Raw genomic sequence first — 27838 nt, forward strand, 5'->3', positions numbered from 1 at the left:
CTTTTCAAACATCAGACGCAATTTTAGCATTTATTTTTTAATTTCATTAGATTTTAAAAAATATAACTTTATATCTGCCTCAAGTGCTACGCACAAATTCAATCTCCAAGGTTAAAGCTTCAAACTCCAATCCCACTACTGCTCGAATATTTAAACCCTATTTGATTGTAAAAGCAGATCCATGCTAACCCACTTAGTTGTTCGGAAGGTGGTACTAATTTACTAAATTAATAAAAGTGGGCAATAGGAACCGGCAGGCACCACACCCCACGCAGCAATCCAAAATAGAGAGAACTCAATAATCCGAATCTCATACAATACAAAACTTGGAATTACCCTCAATTTGCCTTAGCTGTGCTTTGCTTTGTTATGCGATTGCAGAGCATTTTCTGAATTGAAAGTCCTGGAAAGTAGAAAATAGCGATTCAGGATAAGATGCAAATCACTTGGAAAAACTTTTGATGGACAACAGAAGCAGCCAATGATTTGAAAATTGACCTGTTGCAAGGCTTGCAAGCGAATTGACCGGCAGATTTAGGGGTCTGCTGCTTCGATTTGTCACCTTCGGCAGAAGTCTTTGCAGCAGTTTTCTTAGGATAAGGTGTCGAAGTATGAGTTGTTTTCTTGCCATCAGCGCCTGAAATATCATCACGTCCATTAGAAAACAAGGTCAAGGAAACAAGGGGAGATCACTAAGTACTACAATAAGAAATACAAATTATTACCAGCTTTTTTACCAGGTGGAGTAACCAACTTTGCCTTCTTTGCTGGCACAGGGGTTTTCGTGGCAGATTCTTGGGGTCTCTTTTTTTCAATTTCAACCTTCAAAAAGAAAAATTAAATATAAACTTGGACCATTCATAGCCATAACAAATTGGAAGCCAATTGTCTCAAGGAAGGCAGAGTTAGTAGCTCGACGCACCTTTTGTGGTGTCTCCTCCTCCTCAGAGCTATCTTCATCTTCTTCATCCTCATCATCATCACTTTCATCCCCAGCTTCAACCATGTCCTGCAATGAGAAAACCAGACTAAGCAAGATGCTACACAACTCCAGATGGGTTGAAGCCACATTAATATCAATAACAGCCTAACATACTCCCCACACTATGGAGAAGTTCATATTTACAGTTTACAAGTTTGATATCTACACATACAAAAAGAGTACCTCGTCTGAACCTGACTCATCTTCTTCAGATTCATCATCATCATCATCATCCTCATCTTCATCTTCCTTTGCTTTTTCAGCTTTAGCTGGTTCTGCTACTTTCCCCTTTGCCTTGGTAACTGAAGATTCGGGTTTAGCAGCATTTGCTTTTTCAATAGTCAGTTTGGGTTCAGCAACTTTACCATCTGGCTTTCCTGTAATTTTCACCAAAGATAAATGTATAAACCAAGTAAGCCAAGTAAAGTTTAGTACTGATCTCTAATGAAAACAACTACTAATGAAATTAAATGTAAATGCGAATAGACAACGACCATTTAGTGCAAGTGGTGCTAGTTGATCATCTTCAGAATCCTCGTCAGAATCTGCACAATATAAATTGAGCAGTAGATTCAGAGTAGAACAATATAAAATTAATTCCTTACTGCAATGAGGTAAAAGCAAATAGGGAATTAAATAGTATTTGAAACGTACCAGAAAACTCTAGGCTCGTAATAAAATGGCAAAAAGTTCTAGTCAGGGAAATCAAATTATACGCTCTAGGAGATGGACATCAGTCAGTGACAGGCTTTCAGACAAAAGACTAAAAACAATTCAAGCCAGAAAAATAAAAATGGAATATGAGTTCATAAAAATAAAGAATCATCTCAAGGATATTCATCATCCTGCAGCAAAGTTTTGTAACCACAGAAGTAGACACTTGACTTTCCATTGTGAGAAAGTTCAAATTCTTTGTTGAATACCACATCAAAAGAAATCTGTGGACATCTTCCTGGCGCAAGTGTTCCAAGTACTACCTTCTGATCATCCACCTTCACTGATATCAACACATCACTAGTCTTGTCTTTCTTAACCTCTCCAATTGCAGCCTGTAAAGGAGTATGTTATTTACAAGAGAAACATAATTCAAATGGTACAATAACTACTTTTCTCTAAATTTTTTAAATGTCTGAATATAAAGTAATAACTATTCACACCTGTGAAAGATGAACATATTTTTCAGACCCAGGATCATACTTGACTGACTCTCCAGGTTTTACTTCAACACCTGCTCAGCTAAAAATTAATATGAGATTTTTTGAAGCAGCAATATGAAGAAAAAAAAAAAAGGAGCTATTTAGGCAATGAAGTACATATCATGTTACTAAACCACCTGATAGGCTTGATCTCACAAGCATAACACCAAAACAACAGACAGTAAACCAATTGCTAATTTTCTTCAATATACATAAGCATCATAGAAAGTGTAGAATGAAGTTAAGTAATTAAAACCACAAAAACCTCAACCCCAAACCATTACATTAATTCAAAAGAGATAAACAAATCCAGTGATAAATGCATTAACATCTGTTTGTCTCTACATTGTAAGTAAAAGTTTCTTGGGCCCTGTTGCCAATGTAAAATCAACAAAAGCAATATAAAGTATAAAAGTAAGAAAACAGTACAAAACAAACTAACACATTGCCACAACTAAGTCGACAAATGAATCTGTTAAAAAATAATAATAATATAGAAGACCGGCTGAATAACATCATCAGGACCTTAATTCAACTCGATAATGACCAATTACAATAAAAGATGATAGAAACATGTGAACATAACACAGCCGGTCCCCCAAGGCAAAACCAGTATTTATAAAAACACAGTGAAAGCTAATATTACGCATTAGATACAACACCCCCCCCCCCCCCCCACCCCCACCAAAAAAAAAAAAAAAAAAAAAAAAAACAGACGCTAGACATGTTAGAGCAACTGTAGTATGGAATCCGTAAAGATATAAATCAGCTATTGTTTCCCAGAAGAAGAATGATGCATAGTTTTTTTATAATTAGAATGCTTTTGCACTCTCATTAAAGTCGTACAAGTAAATAAATCACAGCGCAGATCAATCACCAACAGAATTAACCTCGTACTAAGCACCAAAATATGCTCAGTAAATCACGCAAACTTCCCTGAAAAATGATGAATGATAGGAAGCTGCATAGGGAAACCGAATTCTACATAAATCAAGTGTAATAGAGATACCGTAGCATTTAAAGGTAAGCCAAAATAAGATACAACAGCGGAAAAACCAAAAACGGGATCAAACTATCAGCAACAGACCTTACTCGTACGTCCCAGAGAGTAAAATGCAGCGTCGCGAAAAAAAAAACAAAGGATAAACTCCAAATAGAGCAGATATAAGATGATATCAACAAAATTGGAAACAAACATCAATGTCTGGAATAATGAGAAAAAAAAGAAGCAAATAGTAGAAAAAATAAAAACGTGACCAAATCATCAGAAGCGAACCTTACTCGTACGTCAGGGAGAAAAAAATGCCGCGTCGCGAAAAAGGAACGAACTATAAACTCCAAATAGAGCAGACAGAAGATGATAAAAACAAAATACGAAACAACCATCTTTCAGCGAAATAAAGAGAACGAAATGAAGCATGTAGTAAACAACACCCATTAGGCAAGAATCACAAAATCCTAACGAGAAATGAAAACACGACCATTTAACAGCATAAAAAATGCAAATCGACATGAATAACATGGGACAATTGAGATGAAGAAACGCCTAATGATATACTCACCCCAGAACTCCATTGAGTGATGGAAGGATCGCGCCGGAAGCGATCGTAAAAGGCAAAGAGGCGAGAAGGGTTTTGAAACTCGAGTGGATCGAAAAGGTAAGACCGTAAGAGTATAACAGGAATCTAGAAGCCTCTGCCCCCGACGGTCATTCCTCGCCCTAATTTTTATGTCGGACTGCAGGGCTACATATAACTCGAAAAATGATACAAATTGGACATCTAATTGTTATTTTATGTATGATTTAATTACTTTTATCTGTTATAAGATTATTCTTAGAAACATTAATTTTCTAAGGGAATTGGCTTTTTAACTCAAGATAATTCTCTTATATAATCATTAACATTTGTTTTTTGTATGTCAATGTGAATTTTCGTTTTTTTTATTTTAAATAATTTTAGAAGATATTTATTGAATATTTTTATTCACTTGTCATTTGTTAAATAAATGAATTTCAAATGAAACAAACAAGCGAACGCAAATCAATTTGGAAAATAGTGGAATAAAATACTCGCCAACGTAGGTTTGAAAATTTTGCTAGAAAGTGTAAGGCTATGCAATAAAATCAATTAAAAATCGATAGACTTCAACATAAATTTAATATCCAATTTTGACGAAACAAAAGTGCGCGGACACTGGAAGGGGCACACAGAAGACTAACAACGAAGGAAGATATTTGGCTAAATTTGGTTCGTGTTTACACGAAAATAACTAAATAATAAGGGACAACTGGATGAGATTTCAGTGTTGTCTGCGTCCAGGCTATAAGGTAGTTCTGTACCCAGATGTGGTATAAGAAACTGGTTTGTATAAAGTTTAAATAGGATTTAAGAGGCTAACAATAATTTCACTGGATACTGTAGCAATCATACGCCCGCATCCATTAGAATTGACAAACATTGTATATACACAAAAATAGAACAAGTATAAACTTAGACCATGGCCTGAAGATGAGAAAACACTGGTGATGTGCGTGAGATACAGTTTTGGGGAATAAAATATATACACGTCTTCGCCAAGATGATCGAGAGTATATTGAAGACGAAGAGATTTACAGCAGGAAACTCATGATCTTCATCCAAGAAAAAGCATCCGTGGGAGCTTTCTCGGCTTCGCGAGAGCAACTAGCTGTTCCAACCGCAGCTTTAGCCGGCTCCGGACACAGAAAGAAGTTCCTCGAGCCCAGGGCGCGGAGCTGCTCCTTTCGATCCAAACCTGATGAATCAGTCAAGAAAGCAGTAACTTGTGAGCGAAGTCTTGATGCGAGATGGTGGCAGTACGGTAATTCAAGAAAAGAGGAAAGAGCAGTAGTGGAAAGCGCGATTGCTTACTTTCCAAACTAAACGTCGAGTAATGAAGGTTGAATGCGTCGGGGTGCGCCGTGGCCATCTGCGGCCGCCTGCCTTCCTTCGTATATTGCCGGACCGCCGCGGCGATCAGATCTCCAACCGTTGATTCGAGAGACATCATCACGTGCACAGGCCCTAAGCTCCCTTTCACAGTGACGTTCACAAGCACCTTCGTCAAGCGAGGCACAAGACTCGCCGGCGACGACGACGTAAAGGGTACTCCTGGAGCACTCCGAAGATCGGGCTGCGTCTTAGGTCGCCGGATCTCCGCCGTCGCCGTCGGAAGCTTTCCGTGAAACGACTTGGCCTTCTCAGTCAACCTCCCGTTCCGGCCTCTCTCCTCTAAACCTTGTTGTCTCCGAATCTTGGAAGCGGCGGTCGGCATCGTTACCGCGATCTGATAGACCTCAAGCAGTGGAAGCGGAAGGACCTAAGGCGAGGGAAGCCGAGAGCTGGACAAGAGCAGCGGCTCTCAGTGTCCCTCGGTGTTTCGGGTAACATAACCAGAAGGCCGGAAAGGTTTCTTCAGACGGAAAAGTCGCAGCAGATCAGGGATAAATGCGATGAACCGCTTGGTGACGATGGATGTATTTAAGGAGAAATGTGAGAGCATCAATGGAAGGTCACCGGCTACAGCAGGTGACTTCAGCTTAGAGTCAGAGATGGCGGGGAAAGAAACGAAGTTGAACCAACACGGGGCCCACAATATTCTCTCGATAAACCGGTCTCCTTCGACCTTTCGGATCATCTAGGATAGTTTAGATTGAATTGACCGTACTTGGACTCATCTGGACCGGGCGGGTTAGTGGCATGGTTATCAGTTATCGCCTCACCGGCTTAACCGAACCCAACGATTTTTGAAGGACGTGACTAGTTTGGCTCAGTTCGACCACCGTCCAGTAATTGCTCTTTCCAGTTTAAAACGTGCCATAATAGAGTTCGGGATCCGGGAAACGGGTCCGGATGAAGAAGATCCAAATCCCGACCGAGTTTGTTGTTTTGGTAGGAAATCAAGAAACTAGATCCGACTCGCCACTATTTTTCCTTGATAGGATTTGTCGGTCCGTGCGAATTGCGTAAGGCAATAACTTGGAGTTGGAGTCAGATTACACGCTTGACTGCGAGACATGTTTCGCCGCAAACGACGTCTCGGATAGGTCCACAAATTGGAAGGCAGGTGTGATTGGATTCGGCGACACTTTTGTCTTCTCCTCCCTAAGGTGCCGAATTTTTTGTCGTCTACAGGGAAGGAGTTAATTGGACAGGGTGGGTACTAGGAACGATGAATGCGATCTGACGGTTGAAAAGGAGAGGAGAGAGTGGGGCTACGTCGTGAATGTATGTGGCAGAAAATGCCAATCTTCTATTGAGAGAGGAGAGAGGAGAGAGGAGAGAGGAAGAGTCGTCATTCTCCCTTTATTATTCGAAGGGAAAGAAAATTTCAAAGCGAATAACGAACACCGATGGAGTTCGCGTCTACTGTCTAATTTCTCCTACTTCCTATCCGATGAATGACAAGTGGGAGGCACCCTTCAAACTGAATCTACTATTTTTTTTTTTTTTTGCAGGCATACAATGCAGGAAAAGGGAGAGTAAAAATGTTAAGCACATTCCCGTTTTCTCTCAACAGATGAGGTCGCAGCTGATGATAATGGACGACAGGGGTTCCAGCTATTCCAATCGGATGAAACACTGATAAGTCTGCTATTGTATTATTAGCAAAACCATGCGCACGAAATAGAGGCTTTTTTTGGGTAGATTCAACCATGTCGGCCACTGCCCACTGGCTGCGTTCTGATGGATCACTCACCAGTCACCAATCACTTTCCTTTGGACTGTGTATTGAATCTGAAAACGACGATTTACCTAAGGTATCTCCTCTCCTTATGGATCTCCTGATTCTTGGTTCCTCTAAGCCTATTTGCTAGTGATCTTCAGCTCCATATTCTCCTTGAAAGAGCTTTGTCAGGGTTTTGAATATGATGGTTACGCTAAAAATTAGTTATACCTAACTTAGATGGACTTAGCTATGTATTCATTTATTTATTTTAATTTTAAACGTGACTCATAAACATTTAATAGAAAACATTTTAGGTTAATAAGGAACATCTTTGCCCTTAATAAGTCTTTTCTCCCACGGTCAAGAAAGTAGTTAGTTGCGGCATTCTCCTACCTTGCCTCCCTCTGACCCTTCCTCTTTTTCAATCATGTGAATCACAGAGATATTTTAAAAGGAAATATTTGAATTTACACAAAAAAAAAAAGGTTTAACTGTTAAATTGAACCTGTTGTTTTTAGGGTAGAAATCAATGGGTTTCTCCACGAGTCCACGTTCACCCAATTGAAGTCATCTTGCCTCAGTTTGTTGACAGATACGGTAAAGGAGAAAGGCCATCTCCAAAGGGGACAAAGTAATGGGTCTTACACCCTTACACTGCGTTAACAGAGTCACTCTCAACCTCATTATCAGGTTGAGTTCCTCGTTATCATTCAACAAAAAACAAGCCGAGGATCAACTTGGCTTCTCAATATCACTGGAAATCTGATGGACCATTTGCCTTATTCACCACTGATTTATTTTTGTCCAGGCTCTGAGAAATATTTAGGCACTAATTTACAGATGCAAGAGATATATGGTAAAATATAAAACAGGATAGATGTCATGTTTCATTGAGTTTCGCTGGCAGTTTTTGCTCTTTGAAAGACAGCATAGGAAGACTTTACTGCCATGATCCGTAGCACTGTAGAATGTCAAAAGCTGTTCTCAGATTCTAAGTTATCACTTCCTATTTAATTCAAGTTGAATAGGGCATGAAATTATGAGGAAACAGAAGAAATTTACTTGTTATCTTAGATATTCCGGAAATAAACAAATAAACTGAAACAACAGAGAATATTACGGCCATGAATAAAAAATTTCTAGTACGAATAGAGAGAGAACCTGAGAATCAGCAGGATAATGAAACCATCACACTGGAGATTGAATGTGGATACAACGATGACCACTTGGTTACGCTATGAATCTATCAAAGACGTCTGTCTTCCCTAAAAGAAGCTTCCAATTGTACACATTGACTATTCCAGGTTGTTTTTCTCGTCCACTGAACTGTCAACAAGAAAAGTGCCCAAATCTGTATGAATTATGGTAAAAATCTCGTTTCAGTTCTGCCTCGTCAAACAGCAGGCACTGACCATCCTATCTCAAACCCCCCACTAACAACTCCAACACCAGGCTTCAATCATCAATATAAATCTCAGTCCAATAGCTCTTCATAGAACCAACATCTGACTTCTCATCCAAGCTTGCAGAGCAGCATTCCCAAGCCAAAACCAGATGACATTGTGGAAAACACCCACAATAAGGTTTCTCAACCTTTACTTGCATCTAATATGTATTTACCTGTATGATGGTAAACCGCCTCAGCACAAAACTCTTTCATTTGTTTCTGGGGTCTCTCAAGCTTATTAGTTGCTGCAACTTTGTTTATTAACCTACTTACATCTCACATCAAAAGTGTCTTACAAAATTCTTTTTCTTTCCAGTTTCTACAATTTCCGAGTATTTGAACAAGAAATGGACTCCAAGAGGTCGTAGTGCCCATAACCATGAAACAACACGTCAATAGGTATCTCCTCATCTTTTTTATACTCCAGACCGAAGCTCACAATTTTCTCAAAGCCACCCGAGCTTTTATCTTTCATGAATACTGTTATTGGCATTCTGCACTCAAGCAGGAAAAGAAATTGCTTAATACCTAATAACTGATAAATGTACATTCCCAAAAATTGTTAACCTACCAAATAGAAAAGAATAAATCACTGACTTGAAGCTTATGAGGAGAGGAAGTAATGGAAAAAGGGGGATTAAATAAGTGGTGAGGTTATTGAGAAACACCTAAGAACGTGTGAAGCCATAACTAACTCAGGCTCCCCTCCCCAAGATTGAGGTTGCTGTATATTCTTCACATATTCATCAAAATCTCCTTCAATGAACCTGGTGCAAAACAAACAATCAGTAAGTCAATTCGTTGTCTAACCATCGGAAAGATATTCTCAATGAAATTATGACTCACTTTTCAATTTCCTTGCGCCTCTTTAAGAGCTCATCAGCAACCTGAATAGGAAAATAGTTCAACAATAAGAAAATTATTAGCAACAAGAAAGAAGCCTGTGGTCTGATAAAATATCTTTCTTCAATAACAACAAGTCACAAATTTTAAACAAAGGAAAGATGGTAACTGACTTGAATTCTCAGGTTATCAGCTAGTTCTTGCTCTTGGGTTTCATCAGGAGCTTGTTTCCCATACCTCAAGCATGATCCATGGGCAATGGCTCTAAAGAGACATCGACCATCAGCCGTCATACCTGTAGCACCAAAAATTTACTCTCTGAGAAATTATCATACTTACAGGATTGACATCTTCTACGTAACAGTTACTATGTTGAACATATGATTCAAAAGTGATAACTTAAAAAAAAAAAAAAAAAGTAATGCGAATAAGAAACAAATCTAGAAGAGCAAGAAATTGAATTTAAACATTCAGCTCTAATACTAAACTTAAAAACTGTGCACCTAACTTGCATGGACTTGATTACATACTCTTTTTCACCCTTTCAAGACCATGTTCCCCTTTTTCCCTTTTCCTTTACATTAAACAGCATTAATAACGTATAACTTCTTTTTCATCGAAGCTGAGAGCACCAGAGACTAGGAAGGCATACTGGGGAGATCTTCATATGAGTATTTGGATCTACCTTAAGTGGTTCATCCTTTGTGTTGATATATATTGACTTTTGGAAGTATGGATATCACCATTTTAATGCACACCTATAAATTACAGAACATGGCTGAAAGATATGGGCTCACCATCAATGATCATATAACTTATATGGCGTCACCAGATTACCATTTTTAAGCTACAGCATTCCAATTGCCTTTCTATATTAAGCAGATGACAAAAAGACCATTATTCCGGAATCACCATCGTGGCACAAGGTATTGCTACAACTCTTGCACCATCTGCACAAAAAGAAGATAAGACAATGAAGCCACACCTGAACAGCAGATGGGCCAGACAACAGAAATGACTGCAGACTGGTATTGGGATATTTCGTTTGGTTGAATACCTTCACATACATAGTATATAAAAATTAAACCCTTGCCTACAACCTTATGACACTAAACTCATACACCAGCCGGAACTTGTTGTATCAATAACCTTCTCCAACAAAAATCATTTGGCTTATTTATGATGTGGACCTGCACAGGTGCACCACCACATCAAACAACGAATTTTACCAAGACTATGGCTGGGTCGATGGCAATTATGTGAGGTCAGTTCCTCATATTTTAAAATAGAAGTTTGGTATCAGTTACTATGCTGTTTTTTCTTCCAGCATTAATCTTGAAAAGTAGAATGGAAGTTATTCTGGAGTGGTAGCTCCGACGGACTTTCACCTGTTCAGATCAAGTTTAATGCAAACATGCATCCAAATTTTCAACCATGTTCAACATCTGTTAGCTAGAATTTATGTATCATACTCTGTAACGGCCGCAACGAGCCATTTGTGCAGGAACTTCCTCGAAGTCCATCATCGACCCATCAAATACAAAAAGATCCAGAACATTCATTCATAATAGACTAATCACACCGAAGAAAAAAAAAACTAACCAGTAATCCTATAACCGGAGGAAATGCCACTGTCGCTAGGGTTTGTCGCTTGAGCCGGAGCGGAGCTCTCGTCCTCCTTGGTTTCTTCTTGATCATAGCGGGGGACATCATCCAACGGCCCGTAGTAAGGGCAGATGCCGAAGAGCAGCCACTCGGAATCGGAGCAGTGGAGCCACCTCGCTGGTCGAGCATCCCAAGCGGCATTCCACGAGCCCTCCTCTTTCACTCCAGTTCCCGCCTTCTTCGCCCGGAAAATTTCCCGGCGAAACTCACCGCAGGGCAATATTGCTTGCCACAACAAGGCTGCGCCGCCAAGATACCCGTGGCTGCAGCGGCCCCGCGAATGGTCGCCGACCGGAGAAGTCGGCCGTAGGGATGCCGACAGCCGCTCGTCGACGGGGACGGGAGAAGCAAACCCTGGTGGTCTGGGCCGTGCGCAAAGCACCTCGCTTAACATCACCGGCTGTTTCTCCGCCACCCGCCACCACCGCTCTCTCCGTCGCTAAACCTCAGTTGCCATCATCGACGAACACGAATCTCCCTTACCTCTCTCCTCTCTCCTTCCCTGTTCTGATATTTTTCTTTGCTTTGCTCTGCTTTCTTTGTCTGCTAATTTTTCGCAGAAATAGGAACCTTGTTGCGGCTTCAAGCCTCAAACTCAACCTGGAAAAAAGAAGACAGTCACGGTCACCCATCAAACGGGCCCACTCCAAACGTGGGACCACTCCCTAGTCCCTGCCTCCTTTCTAAGGAATCTGTAATATTCCCCTGAAAATTCCTACGTCCCAAACTTGTTGCATGGGTGTTTGAGCCCCTTTCCGACGAAAATGCAGTAAACAACTTTCCCCGAAGTGATCGTGGAAACTCAATTAACCAATAAGAAATCCTTTTCTCGCCACGCTCCGCAAATCGATTTAAGAATTAAGATTCTCCATGTCTGTTATTACTGATTAGAAGGAAAACCGGTGAAAAGTGTTTCATCCCGATTCCCAAAATGAGTAAAGCCGTTTCTGGATCCGGCTATAATTAAATCTATGCGGTTGATTTGGATCGAACGGTCAGCGTCTTTTGATGACTAAGATCCAAATGTAGCATTTTTTTTTAAATTTTTTAAAAGAAAAATCATTGACCCACTTTTTTTAATTTAAGTACAACGAGTCTCTATTTGTAATAGAAAAAAATCTTATTATAATTAAATTACCCTTATCCCAATTAAACCAAAATCAAACATTAAAAAATAACTCCTAAAATAATTATAAAAAAAATTAACATAACTAAAACATATTTAACTAAAACTCTTATATCAAACATCCTTCCATAAGACACTTTTTAGAATTCATCATATTAATTATAGCTATATAAAAATTTTCGCAATGAGAGTCACGTAAGAGTCTTCCGTACTTCTTTAAAAAATTATTGTTGTCCTCCTCCTAAGTATGGGTAGTAAAGTAGCGTTTAAGCTGTAAGAATAATTAATTAATTATTAACTGCCCTAAACCCTAAAACCTTTAACCCTAAATAATTAATTTAAATATAAATTTATAATTAAAGTAACTATATCGTAATTTACTAAAATTACAGTAGGGGACAACAAAACATTTAATCTTTGATTGTTGCATATGATTAAAGAATACCAATGATGTATTTTAAGCATATTAACTAACAATAATTAAATTAATTTTGTTTAATTTATTTAATTCAACTTTAATCATTAAATTAAAAAGAATACACCTAAGTTTATATACAATTTAGGTCCATACTCTGGTTTCTGTCAAATTGTTTCCCTCTTACATAATACATATCCACCCTCGGAGCTCCGATTCCCTTCTTCCCATCTTATCTCCTTCTCCAGTTCTCGATCACTTCACCATCAAAATGCCGGACAAAAATTCAGCTCATCCGTTGGAGGACAAGCAAGAACCAGTAGTAGAATCGGAAGAAGAAAAAGAAGAAGAAGATGATGATTCTAGTGAATCTTCTACCAAGGAAGAAGAGGAAGCCCAGTATGAGGAAGACGACTATGATTACTACTCCGACTCGGACGATTCCGAGGACGATAACAACGAACCCTACATTGAAGAAACTTATGAGGAAGTGGAGGATGATAAGTCACCCGAGGCGGTCCTCCGTAAGTTCAATGAAGTGCTCGACAGCAGAGAGTACAAAAAGAGACTGGAGAAGGAAGACCGGGGGTACGTCTTCTACGAAGACCTCTTCGACTTCCCCGAAGACCCAGAGAAATGGCGGGAGGAGGACTTAGAAGAGTACTGGGAAGATGCACCGCTGGGAATGACCGAACCCGGCTGGGACCCAGTCTGGGCAGACGAAGAGGATTGGGAGGTTGTTCGCGAGGAGCTTCAAGCTGGGAGGGACCCGAAGATTGCTCCATTCTATGTTCCGTATAGGCGTTATTTTCCGGCTATTCCTGATAATCACTTTGATATATCCAATCCCAAGTCAGTGATCGAGGAGTTAGATAGGATTGAGGAATTCCTCAAATGGGTCAGCTACATTTTCCCCGACGGCAGCTCGTGAGTGGGTTATCAGTTTATCTCTATTTTCTGATAAATAATTAAATTAACTTTTCGTTTATATGGATAGAACGGACGGGGGAGCGACGAGTGTTCCTCAGCCTGTTTTCTGTTGCACTGGCGTACTGCGTGTGCTTACTGGATGCACAAACATTTTTAACCCAGAACAGTTTTCTATTAAATTACTTTTAGCGTTTTAATCTGATTTTTTATTTTTTATTTATTTTTCTTGTAGTTTTCAGTTAAGTTATATTTCAAGTTAATACAGTTACTTTTAAAGTTAAATTTATTCTTTAATGCTGAGTTCGTAGTCTATCTTTCTCCGGTAACTGTTAATGGAATTACTGTGTACGAATTTGTACAATTATTATTAAAAAATATTCGGTCAGTCTTCTTTGTTATTTGATATTCAATCCGTTTTCCTGCAGTAGAATCAAACATTTCACAGAAGCTTATCCACATATTCGCAATTTGTACTAGAAATTCTGGCCGATGACTTCTTTCTGGCTTATTTGAGTTCATTTGAGTTCATTTGAGTGAGAGAGCATGGGATTTAAGAACATGCTACTCTTGAATGTCAAGCTTGTCACTTCTGAGAGACACCACTTTGAGTGATTTAATCGTATGTGATTTTTCAAATCTCTGACCAGATAAATGTTAAATATGATTCTTAAGAAGGAGATATATGACCATTATTAACATAATTATAATTTGTCTTTTTAAGGTATGAAGGTACTGTATGGGATGACTTGGCACATGGAAAAGGAGTATATATTGCTGAAAGTGGGCTAGTAAGGTCAATATTTTTAGTTTATTCAGGCTCCCCAGACATCTTGTTTGAGCTTCATTTTCAGAAAAAAAATAGCTTGACAGCTATGTTTGTTTTTTTAATTTGCAATATTCTCGAAGCACCTTTTTGTTAGCAGATATGAAGGGGAATGGCTCCAAAACAATATGGAAGGTCATGGAGTTGTCGAAGTTGATATCCCTGGTAGAGAGCCTATACCAGGTTCCAAGTATGTCTAGCATCAAGTTATATATGCTTTAATGTTTTCAACAGAATGAAAAAGGCATTTCATTGTTTTACCTTAATTTTGATAAAAAAGGCAAACTTCAATATGCATGTCTGGTGTTGGTAAATGATTTAATTTATGTGGGTATTTGGATTTGCAATTTCTAGGCTCGAAGCTAAAATGAGAGCAGAAGGACAAATCATTGCAAGAGACTACATGTCTCCTGAGGACAGGGAATGGCTGGAAATGGACATAGAAGATAGTGTCATGCTATCTAATGGGAGGTATGAAATTCCATGGGATGACAATAATGAATGGGTCAGGCAATTTGGGAAGAAACCGTAAGTTCCCATCCTCAATTAAGTGGTTGATAGCAATTTTTCTTTCAAAAATAAAAAGTTTAGATCTGCACCTTGTTGGAGAAAGTTGTTCTGACTGGTGATTTAACTTTCTTTATGGCAGGGAGAAAGGTCGATACAGGTACGCTGGGCAATGGAAGCATGGCCGCATGCATGGCTGTGGAGTATATGAAGTTAATAATCGTGTTATATTTGTATGTACAAGGAAAAATCCCCTGAACTGAGTTTCTGATGACCTAAATTATCTTGTTGACTTTTTCAATCTTTTCGCGTACATATAGAGAGCTAATCTGGAGCTCAATTACCATAGGCTGTTTAGACTTATCATCATTTGAAGTGTCTTGTGAATTAGCTACACAATCAGACAACCTATGTTCTATTACTAGTTGCCTTTGGCTCTTTATGATAGCCTGTGGCTGGAAAAGAGGGAAGAACAATTTTAGTTTATTCTCCTTCATCATGCGCTACTTCCTTGTTTTAAACAAGGAGGAACTGTCACTAGAGTAACCTGGAAAGCTTCTCTGTTATACAGTTTGTCAGATTTCTGTTCACTAGGTTGAACTAATTCCAGTAAATGAAAATTCAAGCTATTCTTTGCATAGTCTGGTCAATTATGTTCACAATGATCTAAGTAGCAAGTTCTATCCTGTACCAGGGTAGATTCTACTTTGGAGAGCTCATGCAGGATTCCACTGGTTGCGAGGCTGATATTGCAACGGTATAATATGTACTGAATTGGATGTGGTGACCTTGAATTTTTTTTGTGAATGTTCATAACTGTGGCCACCACATCTTGTTATTTCAGCTGCACTCAGGTATTGCTGAAGTTGCTGCAGCGAAAGCTCGGATGTTTGTTAACAAGCCTGACGGAAGTATGCCCTCTACTTGTAGTTTTTGGATTTTGGTCTGTAAACTTGTCTATATGTAAAAGGTAATTAAGTAATGCCTCTTCTTGCTTGGGGTGTTCACAATTATGTAGTACCAGTCTGAAAATTACTCTTCCCATGTGTTGTTTCAAGTTGATTGATACATCAAATAATTGGAGTTGTGGACTTTCTATTGATTTTCATGAACTTGGTAAACTGAGTTCTTAATGGTAGTCTCAGGTATAGCAATATTTTCTTGAGTGTTTATTTGGAGGTTTTGAATGGCAAAAGATGCTGCCATTTAGAAATAAGGAAGGTGATGCTTGTTAAGTGGATGCTAGAGAAAGTGTCATCAGATGCTATCCCAATACTTCACAACTCCTGGTCACTGACTGTTGCCTCTCTTTTTTTTAAAGAATAATCGAGAGAGAACTACCGGTTCTTTTCATGGTTTAGTTTCTCCTTTAGCGGTAATCTTTCTTTTAAATGCTTGCATGGATGAACACTTCATTGCTATGGTCAATAAGGGCATCTTAGTAGAAGGTGATACGTGTAAGGGCGGGCTAATTCTTTTTGTGAAGTATTTTAATAGCATTGGGAGGTTCCTAATGTTTTTCGAAGTTTTGATATTTGAATGTGATAAATCTTTTGCTGTGATTTATCTCTTAATTTTTTTCTTTGTTTTGATATTTGGATGTGATAAATCTTGTGCTGTGATTTATCTCTTAAATTTTTTTTCTTTGACTGTTGATTACACATGCATACTACACCCCTTTCCCCTAGCGATCTTTGAACCCAAAACCTTACATTTGAAAACCCTCCATGTGTTCATCGGCCAAAGACCCAATCCAAGATTTATCCCGCAGTTGACATCCAACATGTGCAAGATTTTGGAAATTTTGAGTTAAACTACTGTGATATTATCAGGAAAAAGGAGACTGAGAATTTACACATAGCATTTCTATAACCGAGTGGTGATAGGAGACTCAGCTTTGCTTATAAATTCGCTTAAAAAAGACATCTCTCCCTCATAGAGGATCAAACACATACCAGATGAGATCAAAGAAAATTTGTAATTCTGTTCAAATTGTATGACAGCATACCCAAAGATGTGATTTCCCATTCTAGTCTTGTATTTGGGAGCTTTCTCCACTTTGAGTGTTGAATCTTTCTTTTCTCCTGTGGTATTTTATTGTTCCAAGACAATCAATAAAACTTCACAAGTTAAAAAAAAAAAAAAAGTTAGGAAAGAATAACATAATTGCATTCTGAAAGCAACTCTTGCTCCTTGATATTAATTGATTTTTGCTTTCCTATCTACAGTGGTAAGGGAAGAGAGAGGTCCTTACAGTGACCCTCAGCATCCATACTTCTATGATGAGGATGATGTATGGATGGCACCGGGATTCATCAACCAATTTTTCGAAGTAAGTATATAATTCATTTTCTGTAATGGAAGTTATGTATATCTGAAATAAGCTGCTTGCACCAGGTTCCTGATTACTGGAAAAGATACGTGAAAGATGTGGATCAGGAAAGAGAAATGTGGTTGAACTCCTTTTACAAATCGCCCCTTAGGATTCCTATGCCTGCTGAGCTTTCATACTGGTGGGAAAAAGGTATAAACTTTTGTGAATGGCTTATGTTTTTTCCTTGCTTGGAACCACTTCTTTGAACGTTTCATGCATCATATAGAACTTAGCAAGTACTTGAAAGTTTGGTATGTAACTTATAATATGTAGGTAGTTAATTTTTCGTTGTCAAAGAAGCTACGTATGCTGTTGGTTTTTATATTGAACATCCATTGTTATGTTACTGGTAGTTGCTATTAAGAACAATGTAGCAGATATAAAGATGAAGGAATCAAATGAACTGGCAAAGCATTACTTGAAATGAATTGTTTTGGAAGTGTTCTGGAGTAGCTCATTAGTTGGGAAAATAAGTGAAAGCACTTGGAAATGGTATGGACAGGTACAGTGGAGCTACTGAATGCCTGGTATGGAAATGCAACCTGGTCCCGATTGAAGGTCTTAAAGGACTTTCTAAGGGAGAAAAAGGAATTTGATCAAGGTCCTGAAGATACTGAATAGAACGGAAGTGTGTGTGTGTGATCAGAAGATGTGGATAAACCCAGAAAATGGAACAGGAGCTGCTTATCTGAACCCTCTGAGTTAGAGGTCTTGGCAATTTTGACAGGGTTAAAGAAATTTAGGCTCAGATTAGTCAGTTGAGATTTTCCATAACAAAAGAAAAGAGTATTCAGTTGAGAGCATGGTAAGTGTTGAAACTATGGAGGGGGATTCTTGAAAGATTGCTTGCTTGGGCAAGAAAATCATCCCTACTATATGGGAGACCAGCCTAGAAGGCACTTTTTCTTTGATAAACCAGACAAAATTAGTCATGGGTGACATTTAACGTTATTTGGGGCTCATATGCATAGCAAGTTGTTTAGTTTTAGAGCGAGCAAAGTTGGCAATGAATTTTCTTTACTGTTTTCCTTTTCTATGGGATACTCTTTTCCTGTCCACGAAGTCAAATATTTCTGAAATTTACCTCGGTTGCTGATCTTGAATTTACTTCTTTCATGTTTCAATAAAATAGGCTTTCCCGTTACTGATTGCTGAGAATAGGTATTCTTGTGCTATTATTGTTATATCAAACAAAGTGTAAATGTTTTGTTTTCAGAAAGAAAAAAAGTTATGACGAACAACAGAAAGACATGTAGAACTATGGTTTCTTAAAAATGGAATATTTGAGAGGTGTGTTATGTCTATGTTATTATCTTGTGCTAAATAAGGTCTGTTTTATTCTATGTTATGTTTCTCTTTTTCTTGCTTTGTTAAGGAGTTCTGCATAGCTGTTTCAGTTTCCATGGGTTCTATGCCTCTTTTGAGCATTTTCACTTGCAATGATGATTGGGGCCTTGTTGGTGATTGTGGGCTGCAAACCAAGTTTTGCTGTAGGGTGGATGTTCATAAGTATTCATAGAGGGCAATCTTGGACGGTATTTTGCCTGTTTACTTGTGAAACATGTTTTTTACAGGCTTTGATTTGATGCTTAATCATTCTCAACAACCACAAAGATGCTGGTTGTGTTTGAGTAAGGGGCCTTGAGTTACCACAATTGCACTTAAAAACTGGACAAGAGTTCTTGAAAATATTAAGTATTAAAAAAATCTTTTTCTTTAGATAATTCTGCATTGTCCCAGTTGATAATGAATCCTACATCTTCTGATGCTATCATGCATCTATACCCTCAAATATTGATGATTCTTAGATTTTTAAAAGTGTAATCACGTAGGAGGCCTTTTGCTCAACCTTATAACCCATTGTCTTCTCATTTTTCAATGTAGAATTTTTTCCCACTCAACACTCCCCCTCACGTCCAGGATTACATATAACGGGACTGAGATGTGGGCACAAACCCTCTAATGGGGCACACAGACTCCTTCAGGGAGCCTACAATACACAGACTCCTACCTTATGAAACCCTACCTCATGGAGCCCAAAACACACAGATAGCTTGGAGAGCATAAATTGGGCCTTGGTCCCCACACACAACCTGCTCTTATACCACTTGGAGTTTTGGGTTGAGTCCGGTTCCATTCCCAAATGACTAGCCACTTAGGAAGTTTATTGCTCAACCTTATAACCCATTAACTTTTATTCTCATTTTTAAATGTTGGACTTTTCCTACTAAACAAGATGTTCACATAATAATTTGTCCTTGTTGTACCCATGAAAGGTGTAATGTCTAGCCTATGCTTTGCTATGTTTGTTTACTACAGTTTTCAAATAATTTCTATGCTGGCTTGAGTCTGTTTTACAAATTCTTGCTTGACAATACATGCTTTTTGTTTTGCAGATGAGTACCCTGAATTTGTTCTTATCAACCAAGAACCAGAACCTGATCCTGATGATCCTTCAAAGCTCATTTATACTGAAGATCCACTGATTGTACATACTCCCACCGGAAAAGTAATAAACTATGTGGATGATGAGAAATATGGCATTCGTTTATTTTGGCAACCTCCACTTGAAGAAGGGGAGGATGTGGATCCTAGCAAAACCCAATTCCTACCCCTTGGTTATGATGAATTTTTTGGACAAGCTGTCCCAGGAACAAAGAAGGAAAGCAAATTGATGGGCCTGGTAGTAGCTGTGGAAAATTTCTTGAGGCCTATTTTTGAAAAGCTGGACAAATGGTCTGAAGAGAAAAAAAAAGGCAGTGACTTGAAATTAAAGCTGATAGACCAAGAACTTGAGTTTGTTGAGGCTCAAGTTTGTCTGGAAGAGGCCATTGAAGATTTTGAAAATGAGCTGAAGAAGCAGCAGAAAGAAGAGGAGAAGAGAGCAGAGATGACTCAAGTGCAGAGTGAGGATATTTCCTCCATAAAGGCTGATTCTGAATCAGACGAAGAAGAGGAGGAAGAGCAGGATGAGGAGACTCCAGTGAGTTTTGGAACAGCTTTTGAGGGAGAAGCTACTAAAGGCCCGGCTAAGGATGATAGGAAAGAGAAGGGAACAAAACCCGGAGAATCACCCTTTTCTGCTTCTTCATTGTCATTTGCTTCTGCTAGCCTTGCTTCAGCCGTAAGTTTTTATTTACTTATTTTTAACAGTCAATGAGTGTAGTGTTTTATTTCAAAAAAAAAAAAATGAGTGTAGTGTTTTATTTCAAAAAAAAAAATGAGTGTAGTGTTTTTCTTTACTAGAGAGAATCTTAACAAGTTCATGCCTAAAACACTGAACCACTGCCATATTTTGAACTGTTCCTTCTTGTTGTGAGAATTATCCCTTCTTTCATCCATTAAGGTCCACTTTTTTTACTTTAAAACGATTGCTTTCCAGAAGTGTGTGCTGTTGGTTTGTAAAATTCAAGTGGCTTGTGACGTTTCTTCCTTGTGTTTTGTAGATCAATTTCAACCTGAAAGAATCTTTAGTAGAGTGGAAGAAGGGGAAAACACAGTCCGATTCTACGGTGCTTTTTCAGGGTCCATGGGAAGTGAGCAATTCTAATTCACTGATGAATGCATCTCTGGTGAATTTTCCTCAGTCATATGGCCCTTACATAAGCCTGAAGAGTGAGCAAGACCATCGGAAGATCCTCAAGAAAACCAACAAAAATTCTCAGTTGCAAATGTTAGCTAGGGTGCTCTCAGGCCCTCGAGTTTCTTTTAGTCCAAAAAACCTGCCCAAAGGACATGCAAATCTCAATCCCAAGCTCACTTCAGAACCCGAGGAGGATTTGCACCGTATCTTGTCATTGCACATACCGTTACACAACTCCATACCATGTCCTGATCTTCCTTTTTGATTAGCAAGTTCTTTTGAATGTCTCACTTTTTCCTTATCCTCAAAGCCAATGGTTAAGCATTTCTCTCTTTGCTAATTACATTCTGAAATTTTAGGTGGCATTGTGTGAACGAAAGTATATGTTTAACGGTGAAGAAAACATTACTTTGATAACGCATATTTTCAAGGAAAAGAGCTCATGACTCTTGTAACCAAATATGATTCTGGTAGTGAGCAATCGCTCAGCCAGTTCCAAAAATATTGACATGATTTTCTTTCTATATTCGATTTTGAGAATACTTGCAACAAAGTAAGAAATAACCACAAAATTTTGTTTTGAAAGTCGAGCTCAGCTGCATTAAATCATGAAGTCTAAAAGTTTTGAGTTCAGCAACGCAAGAAAATGCAAGACAAATCGAGCTCCAGTCAATATGGACTAAATAGGCATAGAAGTCAAATCACCCACTGAAAGAGCTGTTAGATCATCACGACGGATGGTTTAATTCGCGATCAGGGCAGGAGCCCACTTTGCGCTTCCAAGTGGTTTCAGTTGGTTCCCTGTTCCGTTGATAGTACCTGTACAGTCGAGTGGGCATGGATTCGGAGCCTTTCCTCCTCGGCCTGATTCCTTCGTGGACTTCCGTAAGCGAACTGATCCATGAAACACCTGAATGTAGACTTCTTTTCTGTTTTCTTACCGTCCTTCACTCTTCTCAGATTACATCTCCTCGGTCTCCTTTAAAAATTGAATTGAGTGCTTCAGTTGCCTTTTAAGTTTTATCGTTGCTGTGTCAGTGTTATGGGCATAATTGTTTCTGAAAAGCAGTGTGTTAGACATTATCACCTTAAAAAATCTGATAGTTTGACATGGCAATAGTTGTGTGTAATATCATAATTCCACGATCTTGATTCACCATAATCTTGTGAAGATTCACCATTCTGTGCCTAGGAAGAAGGATAATCTAGATGCTGCTTCCTGTGCCATCTCTGCTTCTCGTCTCTCATTCTAGTGTTGGTACTAGCTTGAGTCTTGTGTATTTCTTTGTATTTTACTTAATACATAGGCTGTTTACTACAAGACCAGTAAGAGCGCGATTTTATCAAGCATACATTTGCCGGTTCATTGCATTTGTAGACATTCTCAACAAATCATTATAGTTGTTCCACAGAGTTCTATTGATGCTCAAGTACTGACCAACAGGTGATAGTAGATAAAGGGCTTGACTTGCTTTCAGTGACTTTTCTAATCAGCTTTCTTGTAAGTTCTATTGGAACATGGTCATTGTTTTTGGAACATATTACTATAAAGGGCCTTATTTTAGCACTAAAATTACTTTCATCGTTATCCTATGTGCAGGTATCTGTGGTACTATATACTTCTGGCCTCAAGTCCAAAGATCAAGGTTCCTCTTTAAAGCGACATGTCTCTGGGAACATAATCCATGACTGGTAATTCTGAGAAAGATTGATCTAGTAGGTTACATAAGCATGGTTTACTTCTGATGAACGAGTTTACTGAAATTTCAGTCAGGTTTACACTTGGAACCACATCTGCATTTGCTAATTATAGTTGCCTGCTGGTGACGACTTGAGGGTGAGGTTGCTCTTCAACCTGATATGAGACAAGCAAATGACTGCTTGTTAGTATACCCTGTTAATTCCCAGAAGTATTTGCCTTATATGGGGTAGCCCTCAAAAATATTCTCAGTTTCAAATTTTTACTCGTTTTGTTTGACTGTGACATGCCTTTTTTATTTTTATGAATGGTGACTGTGATGTATCTTATCCTCATCATCACCCAACTTTTTTTGGGTCAGCTAGATAATTCTGTGTTCTCTGTTCCATTCTATCTATCTTTCCTAGCTCCTTATATTACCCTCTAGAATTCTTTCCTCACCTGTTTTATCCATGCCATTCTTGGTCTTCTACTTTGTATTGGGTCTGTTATTGACGTCTGTGAACATATCAAGTACTGTACCAGGTAAATGAGAGGTATGAACCGGTACCAGTTTTCCAGAAATTTGGAATGTACCAAAATACCTTGCCCAGCACACGAAATCCTGTTTCTGAAGCCATAGGTAACGGAGCAGTAATCGGTCAATGTCTAACATGTCCTAGTGCTTATATGCAACAATCTTGTTTTATTGTGTGTTTGTGTTATTTCTAAGTGTCCCTTAACGTGTCTATATTTAGCTTTGTCCTTGTTTTGCCACACATCCATCTCAACATTCTCATATCTGCTTCATTATCTTTTAAAGTCTGTCTTTAATGGGTCTAGACTCCAATACTTGAGTATGATAATTAAGACAGTAAAGGAGTTGAGCAGTTGCATGGCAGTATGAACTTTTAGGTCTAACTAGTAGCCTCTTTACTTTTACAACTCTCTGAAATAAATATCTTCTCTCCCAATTATCTCATGTAAAAGGATGTGAAGTGTCCACTTAATCCAGAATTTTTAAGAAACAACAATAATATCATTCACTTAATACATGGGTTGCAAAAAGAGAATTTTCACGGTGCTCAAGTTAGGTCCCAGTCCATCCCAAAATGTCCGGTTTGAAGTTAGCGGGCTCTTTTCCCTACTAATTGTCGTAATTTTTTTCTATTTTTTTATTTTAATTTTTTAGAAATTTTAACCTATATGGAACTTTCCTTTAGCATTTCCCATCACATCCAAGCTTAGACAAATGGGCAACGAGCCTATGACATGAGCAACATAAACAGGACAAACTATGCCTAACAAAGAAAGATGCCCTACTTTGGTACCATATAAAGTTTGGGTTTGATTCCATTTCAAAATGGTTAGCCAATAAGGAGGCCAATTGCTCATGTTAGAGAACATGGTACAGGGATATTTTCGTACTTTTACCTATGTAATTTTGTCTCTGAGTGTCAGGTATCTTGTTAGGAACTAGCCTACAAGATAGTTGGCCTACTCCTCCTGGGTCTTGGAAAAATGATGTTATCAGCCTGTGCCAGTTTCATACCATGGGGGCTATGGAATGAACGCAACCGAAGGAGGTTCGAGGCTAAAAGTGAATCGGATGTAAGAGTAGCGGAAAGGGTGTCGGGGCATATATCTTCTTGGCTCATAACTAAGAAGGTTTTTTGCTCCTTCAAAGGAACCTCTATTCGGGAAAATTGGAAAATCTTGGCTAGGATGCACTTTGGGATCAAGGCTCCAGTAATGCAGGAATGGACCCCCCCCCCCCCGGAAACTGGATACCTCAAACTGAACTTTGATGGCTCTTCTCTCGGCAACCCGGGGATTGCTAGTTTTGGGGGAATTATTTCGGATTCATCTGGTAATCAATGTCTTTCTTATGCTGGTCCGTTAGGCATTTCTGATTCTACAACAGCTGAGCTTTATGGCCTACTCAACGGACTCTGCATTTTCAAAGATAATTGCAGTGGTCCCATTCACATTGAAGGAGACTCAAAGGTGGTCATCGGATGGTGTGAACGTGCTTCCCCTCCTCCGTGGCGACATTGGGATATATTTCGGGAAATTTTAGATATTACCTCACTTAACCCTTGTATTTGGTCTCACATTCCGAGATCTGCAAATTCGGCTGCAGATGTGCTAGCCAAGCAGGGAGCGTCCCTGCAATCTCTGGTTGTAAGGGAGTTGTTCCCTCTTCCTTTGTAATTTTGTTATTTATATATAAATACATCTTTATAAAAAAAAAAAAAAAGGAACTAGCCTACAAGAGTATCTTAATTTCTGATATATTTTTTTCTGCTTTATTGTAAGTGTATTAGACATTTCTCTCTCTTTTTAGTCCCTCTCACTTAAATTAATCCATAAAGCAAGAGAACCGCAGTTTCTGACTTTAATTTGGAATCACTTACCTGAAGTGTATTTTTGAGAAGCTGTGACTGGAGTGATGTCAAACTGTGGTTGCTTAAGTGGGTTCTAACTGTTCAATGAGAGGAAGATATGACTTTTTTGGAATGATTGCCCAGACTGCTACACATTGTGTTGCTGTCTAGATAACCATGATTCACCTAGACAGAGCTAGCCATTGTAACTTGGTGCTCAACATGAAGGGTTAAGAAGTGCTATATTTACAGATTACATTGGTTACACAAACAACTCAATCATAAATAGTTGAAGAATCAAGTTATCAGATTCAGTTGACCTGTATTTGTGGCTCACCTTTGTTTTCTCTGTTTGTGTCTAGTCCATGATTTGGAAAAGAGTATGGCTTTTCTGAGGCAAATAACCAATCTTTTCAATTGATGTTCCAAAAATCTGTTTACAATGGGATCCAGCAATGATTCTAATTATCCTATCATGTAGAATGATATTTGCTATCATACTTTCTTTTTTTTCGGATGTAATTCTACAATTGCAATCTATGGTAATCCTAGCACCTCTCTTTCTCTCTCTCTCTACTCACACACACACACACACACACACACACACACACACGCACAACTCCAAAAAGGGAGCAGAAGAAAGTTTTAGAGACTGATAAAGTGCTAAACACTAGCTGTGACAACAATATAATTCTATCTATTATCCGGGAAAAAGTTTCTTTCGTAGATAACTTCTTTGTGAAGTATATGGACATGATTTTCGTCTGTCCAGAATTTTACTATTTTCTGCAATCTGATTCTTCATCTTGCTCATGAGATTCTTCCAAATGTTGGTATATTTTTCTCAGGGGAGTGTCGAGGCACTGCAACTACCTAGGGGAATTGATGTTGGCACTATCATTTAGCTTACCCTGTGGGGCTAGGTAATATCTCTACATCTGGTCAATTTGCAAATTGTAGCCTTCTAATAATATCTCTAACTCCGCCCTTTGCAGTTCTATTATTCCCTACTTCTACCCTTTGTATCTTCTTATTCTGCTGATATGGAGAGAAAGAAGAGATGAAGAACGGTGTGCCCAGAAATACAAAGAAGTCTGGATGGAATATTGCAAGCTTGTCCCTTGGAGAATCTTACCTTAGAAGTCTTAGAAAGATGATGGCGATGCGTAAATCAGAGTCATCTTTTTGCATGAATGTAGAGCAAAATTTCACCTCATTGATCTTTCTTTCAGTAGTCTTTTGTGTATGCAGCACTTTTGTACTATCTTAACTCTATTTATGTATGGATTGAAGCTGTTAGAATGTTGTCATGCTGACAATTATGTGTATTTTTCTATCTAAATGTGATGTCATTTGTTGCATTTAATCCAAGTGATTATATCCTCAATCTCTTCTCTGTGGTTTCTGCCTCTTGAGGAAGATGTGCCCGGCTGAAATTTCTGCTGAAAGGAAGAGATATTCTCTATACAGTAGAAAAGAAAAAAAAAAACAAATTAATTTGTTACCGTACGAGATCCAAGATATCTTACAGATAAACAAGATATCTTATCGAGAGAGAATTTTTTCTTTCAAGTCGGATCCCAAAAAACCCTGAAACCGAGAGATTTAAGCTGAGTTGACGTTTGTACAAACATCGCCTTTGCACCTTTCCACGCCTTCCGCAGTTATAATGAAACGCAGTAATTGAGGTTGGTAGAAGGGTCGGCACCGCCAAGCACTCAAAAGCAGAAACACACGAAGCAGCCGAATGATTGTAAGCATTTAATCTGAATCTTCAGTCCAGGAAAGCAGTAAAGGCAGCAGAAGTAAAAGTAAACCACTCGAGAGAACTGTAAATGTATGATGAAAAGACGAAGAGATACATGTAAGAAGAAGCTTTTCAGGCGCTGTCGTGGAGCAGCTACTTTTCTGCGTTTTCCAATGCCCTCCACCTGTTTTTATTTTAACCTTGAAATGACAGGAGAGAGACCCAATGCTCGTCTTTCCATGGAGGCAGAAAAGGGAGAAATTTGCCCTTTCCCTGTCATCTTTGTTAAAGAAGAAAGACCATCTTTTCACAATGGGTAGAAGATAGATGAGTGCAGCTCCACCCCTTTGGACCTAGATTGTAGGATAATTTTTTTAAATATTTAAATAACATAGATGTTCAGGTCAGTCAATTATCAAACTAAGTTGACCTGATTATATTTATAAATTTAAAATAAATTTTAATTTTAATTTTTTTAAAAATAAACTTTAAAATGTGATGATATTTTATATGGCGACACGATATACAACTTTAACATACACCCCACCCCTCTTAGGATTTACCTCGAATGTAGGACATGAACCAATCAAATTTTAGGAAAGTGGATAATATACCTTATTCCTTTGCTAGGTTTTCTGAACCTGACTAGAAAATCTACTCACTCCACTCAAAAACCTAGGTTGTGTCATTGAGTTTGATTGAGACTCAAAAATTGATTAGTCCACGATACCCAAGTTGGATTCAGACCAAACAAGTCAACTTTTGCACTTTACACACATGAGTCAACTGGGATTAATTTTAAAATAATTCATATTTATTAAACTTTGTGACTCGATTGACTAGAGGGACCCAAGTTTTAATGAATTTAACCAAATATGATAAAAGCCTAGTTCTTTCAAATGAAATCTATTAGAGTGCCTTGAAAACTACAATATTCGGCCTATCATAGAACAACTATGAATGAATTTTGTTTGCTGGTGAAAATGTCTCATTCATCTTTTTCCGTGTGATTTATGAAAAAAAATATATTATATGATTTTAATTACTTTCTCTTTAAAAAATGGTAAGAAAACTTACCTTATCGTATCATTTTACTTCACATTAACATGACAAATGATCACAAAGGGTGATCTCCCCGCCTTCTACTCCACATTCATGAGAAGTTAACCAACTTTGTATTTAAAGTGCACTTGGAGTTATTAATGTCACCTATTACGTGCAAAAATGATTGATGAAGTTAGAAATATCTTTTTACTCAATTTTCTATTCTGTGCATTTTTTTTTTTACTCATAGTAATTTGGACAATTTAGGGTGAAAACTCCTATTTTAGCAATTGCTCTGATACCATATTAGAAATTAGGTCTAAGACTTATCCTAAAATAACTAGTGAAGTAAAAAATTATTATTTTAACTAATAAACCTAAGATCGTATTACTAGAACAATT

At 38.3% G+C, this 27838-nt stretch overlaps 5 protein-coding genes across 9 annotated transcripts; 2 read left to right on the top strand and 3 right to left on the bottom strand.

The window, feature by feature from the left end:
* Window positions 1-197: 197 nt before the first annotated feature.
* On the bottom strand, window positions 198-3906 carry LOC137958484 (histone deacetylase HDT1-like). 2 transcript variants are annotated; one of them, XM_068805539.1, is made up of 10 exons: window positions 3741-3906; window positions 2140-2210; window positions 1820-2031; window positions 1637-1653; window positions 1477-1527; window positions 1166-1359; window positions 923-1009; window positions 738-822; window positions 499-637; window positions 198-403 (listed from the first exon to the last, which is right to left on the bottom strand). In XM_068805539.1, exons 1-10 carry the CDS (start codon window positions 3751-3753, stop codon window positions 349-351), a joined length of 924 nt encoding a protein of 307 aa, XP_068661640.1. In that variant the 5' UTR covers window positions 3754-3906; the 3' UTR covers window positions 198-348. The 2 variants fall into 2 exon arrangements, with proteins under 2 accessions (XP_068661640.1, XP_068661636.1); XM_068805535.1 differs by having other exon boundaries at window positions 726-822; window positions 3741-3905.
* A 687-nt stretch (window positions 3907-4593) lies between these two features.
* On the bottom strand, window positions 4594-5635 carry LOC137960403 (uncharacterized). Its single transcript, XM_068808027.1, has 2 exons — window positions 5070-5635; window positions 4594-4953 (listed from the first exon to the last, which is right to left on the bottom strand). The coding sequence occupies exons 1-2, from the start codon at window positions 5470-5472 to the stop codon at window positions 4790-4792; spliced, it is 567 nt and encodes a 188-aa protein (XP_068664128.1). The 5' UTR covers window positions 5473-5635; the 3' UTR covers window positions 4594-4789.
* Window positions 5636-7659: 2024 nt separating this feature from the next.
* On the bottom strand, window positions 7660-11361 carry LOC137959881 (uncharacterized). Of its 2 annotated transcripts, XR_011114085.1 has the most exons (6): window positions 10760-11361; window positions 9331-9452; window positions 9161-9201; window positions 8983-9081; window positions 8029-8808; window positions 7660-7828 (listed from the first exon to the last, which is right to left on the bottom strand). XR_011114085.1 is itself a non-coding variant. In XM_068807288.1 (5 exons), the coding sequence occupies exons 1-5, from the start codon at window positions 11214-11216 to the stop codon at window positions 8634-8636; spliced, it is 894 nt and encodes a 297-aa protein (XP_068663389.1). In that variant the 5' UTR covers window positions 11217-11361; the 3' UTR covers window positions 7890-8633. The 2 variants fall into 2 exon arrangements, 1 of the variants encoding a protein (XP_068663389.1); XM_068807288.1 differs by lacking the exon at window positions 7660-7828 and having other exon boundaries at window positions 7890-8808.
* Window positions 11362-12551: 1190 nt separating this feature from the next.
* Window positions 12552-20881, top strand: LOC137960296 (protein TIC 100-like). The gene is made up of 11 exons (XM_068807873.1): window positions 12552-13290; window positions 14015-14086; window positions 14217-14306; window positions 14471-14644; window positions 14766-14856; window positions 15318-15380; window positions 15468-15534; window positions 16852-16955; window positions 17021-17147; window positions 19394-20121; window positions 20444-20881. Exons 1-11 carry the CDS (start codon window positions 12635-12637, stop codon window positions 20843-20845), a joined length of 2574 nt encoding a protein of 857 aa, XP_068663974.1. The 5' UTR covers window positions 12552-12634; the 3' UTR covers window positions 20846-20881.
* Window positions 20882-21221: 340 nt separating this feature from the next.
* On the top strand, window positions 21222-25932 carry LOC137960613 (delta(14)-sterol reductase-like). 3 transcript variants are annotated; one of them, XM_068808272.1, is made up of 5 exons: window positions 21222-21465; window positions 22025-22081; window positions 22181-22272; window positions 25494-25568; window positions 25641-25932. In XM_068808272.1, exons 1-5 carry the CDS (start codon window positions 21418-21420, stop codon window positions 25783-25785), a joined length of 417 nt encoding a protein of 138 aa, XP_068664373.1. In that variant the 5' UTR covers window positions 21222-21417; the 3' UTR covers window positions 25786-25932. The 3 variants fall into 3 exon arrangements, with proteins under 3 accessions (XP_068664373.1, XP_068664375.1, XP_068664374.1); XM_068808273.1 differs by lacking the exon at window positions 21222-21465 and adding an exon at window positions 21469-21496; XM_068808274.1 differs by lacking the exon at window positions 22025-22081.
* The last annotated feature ends 1906 nt before the right edge of the window (window positions 25933-27838 follow it).

This window comes from Aristolochia californica, unplaced genomic scaffold, assembly GCF_029961685.1.
Source record: "Aristolochia californica isolate CCGP_79_NKW_82.1479 unplaced genomic scaffold, dmAriCali1.0.hap1 SCAF_3, whole genome shotgun sequence".
Taxonomy (NCBI): domain Eukaryota; kingdom Viridiplantae; phylum Streptophyta; class Magnoliopsida; order Piperales; family Aristolochiaceae; genus Aristolochia; species Aristolochia californica.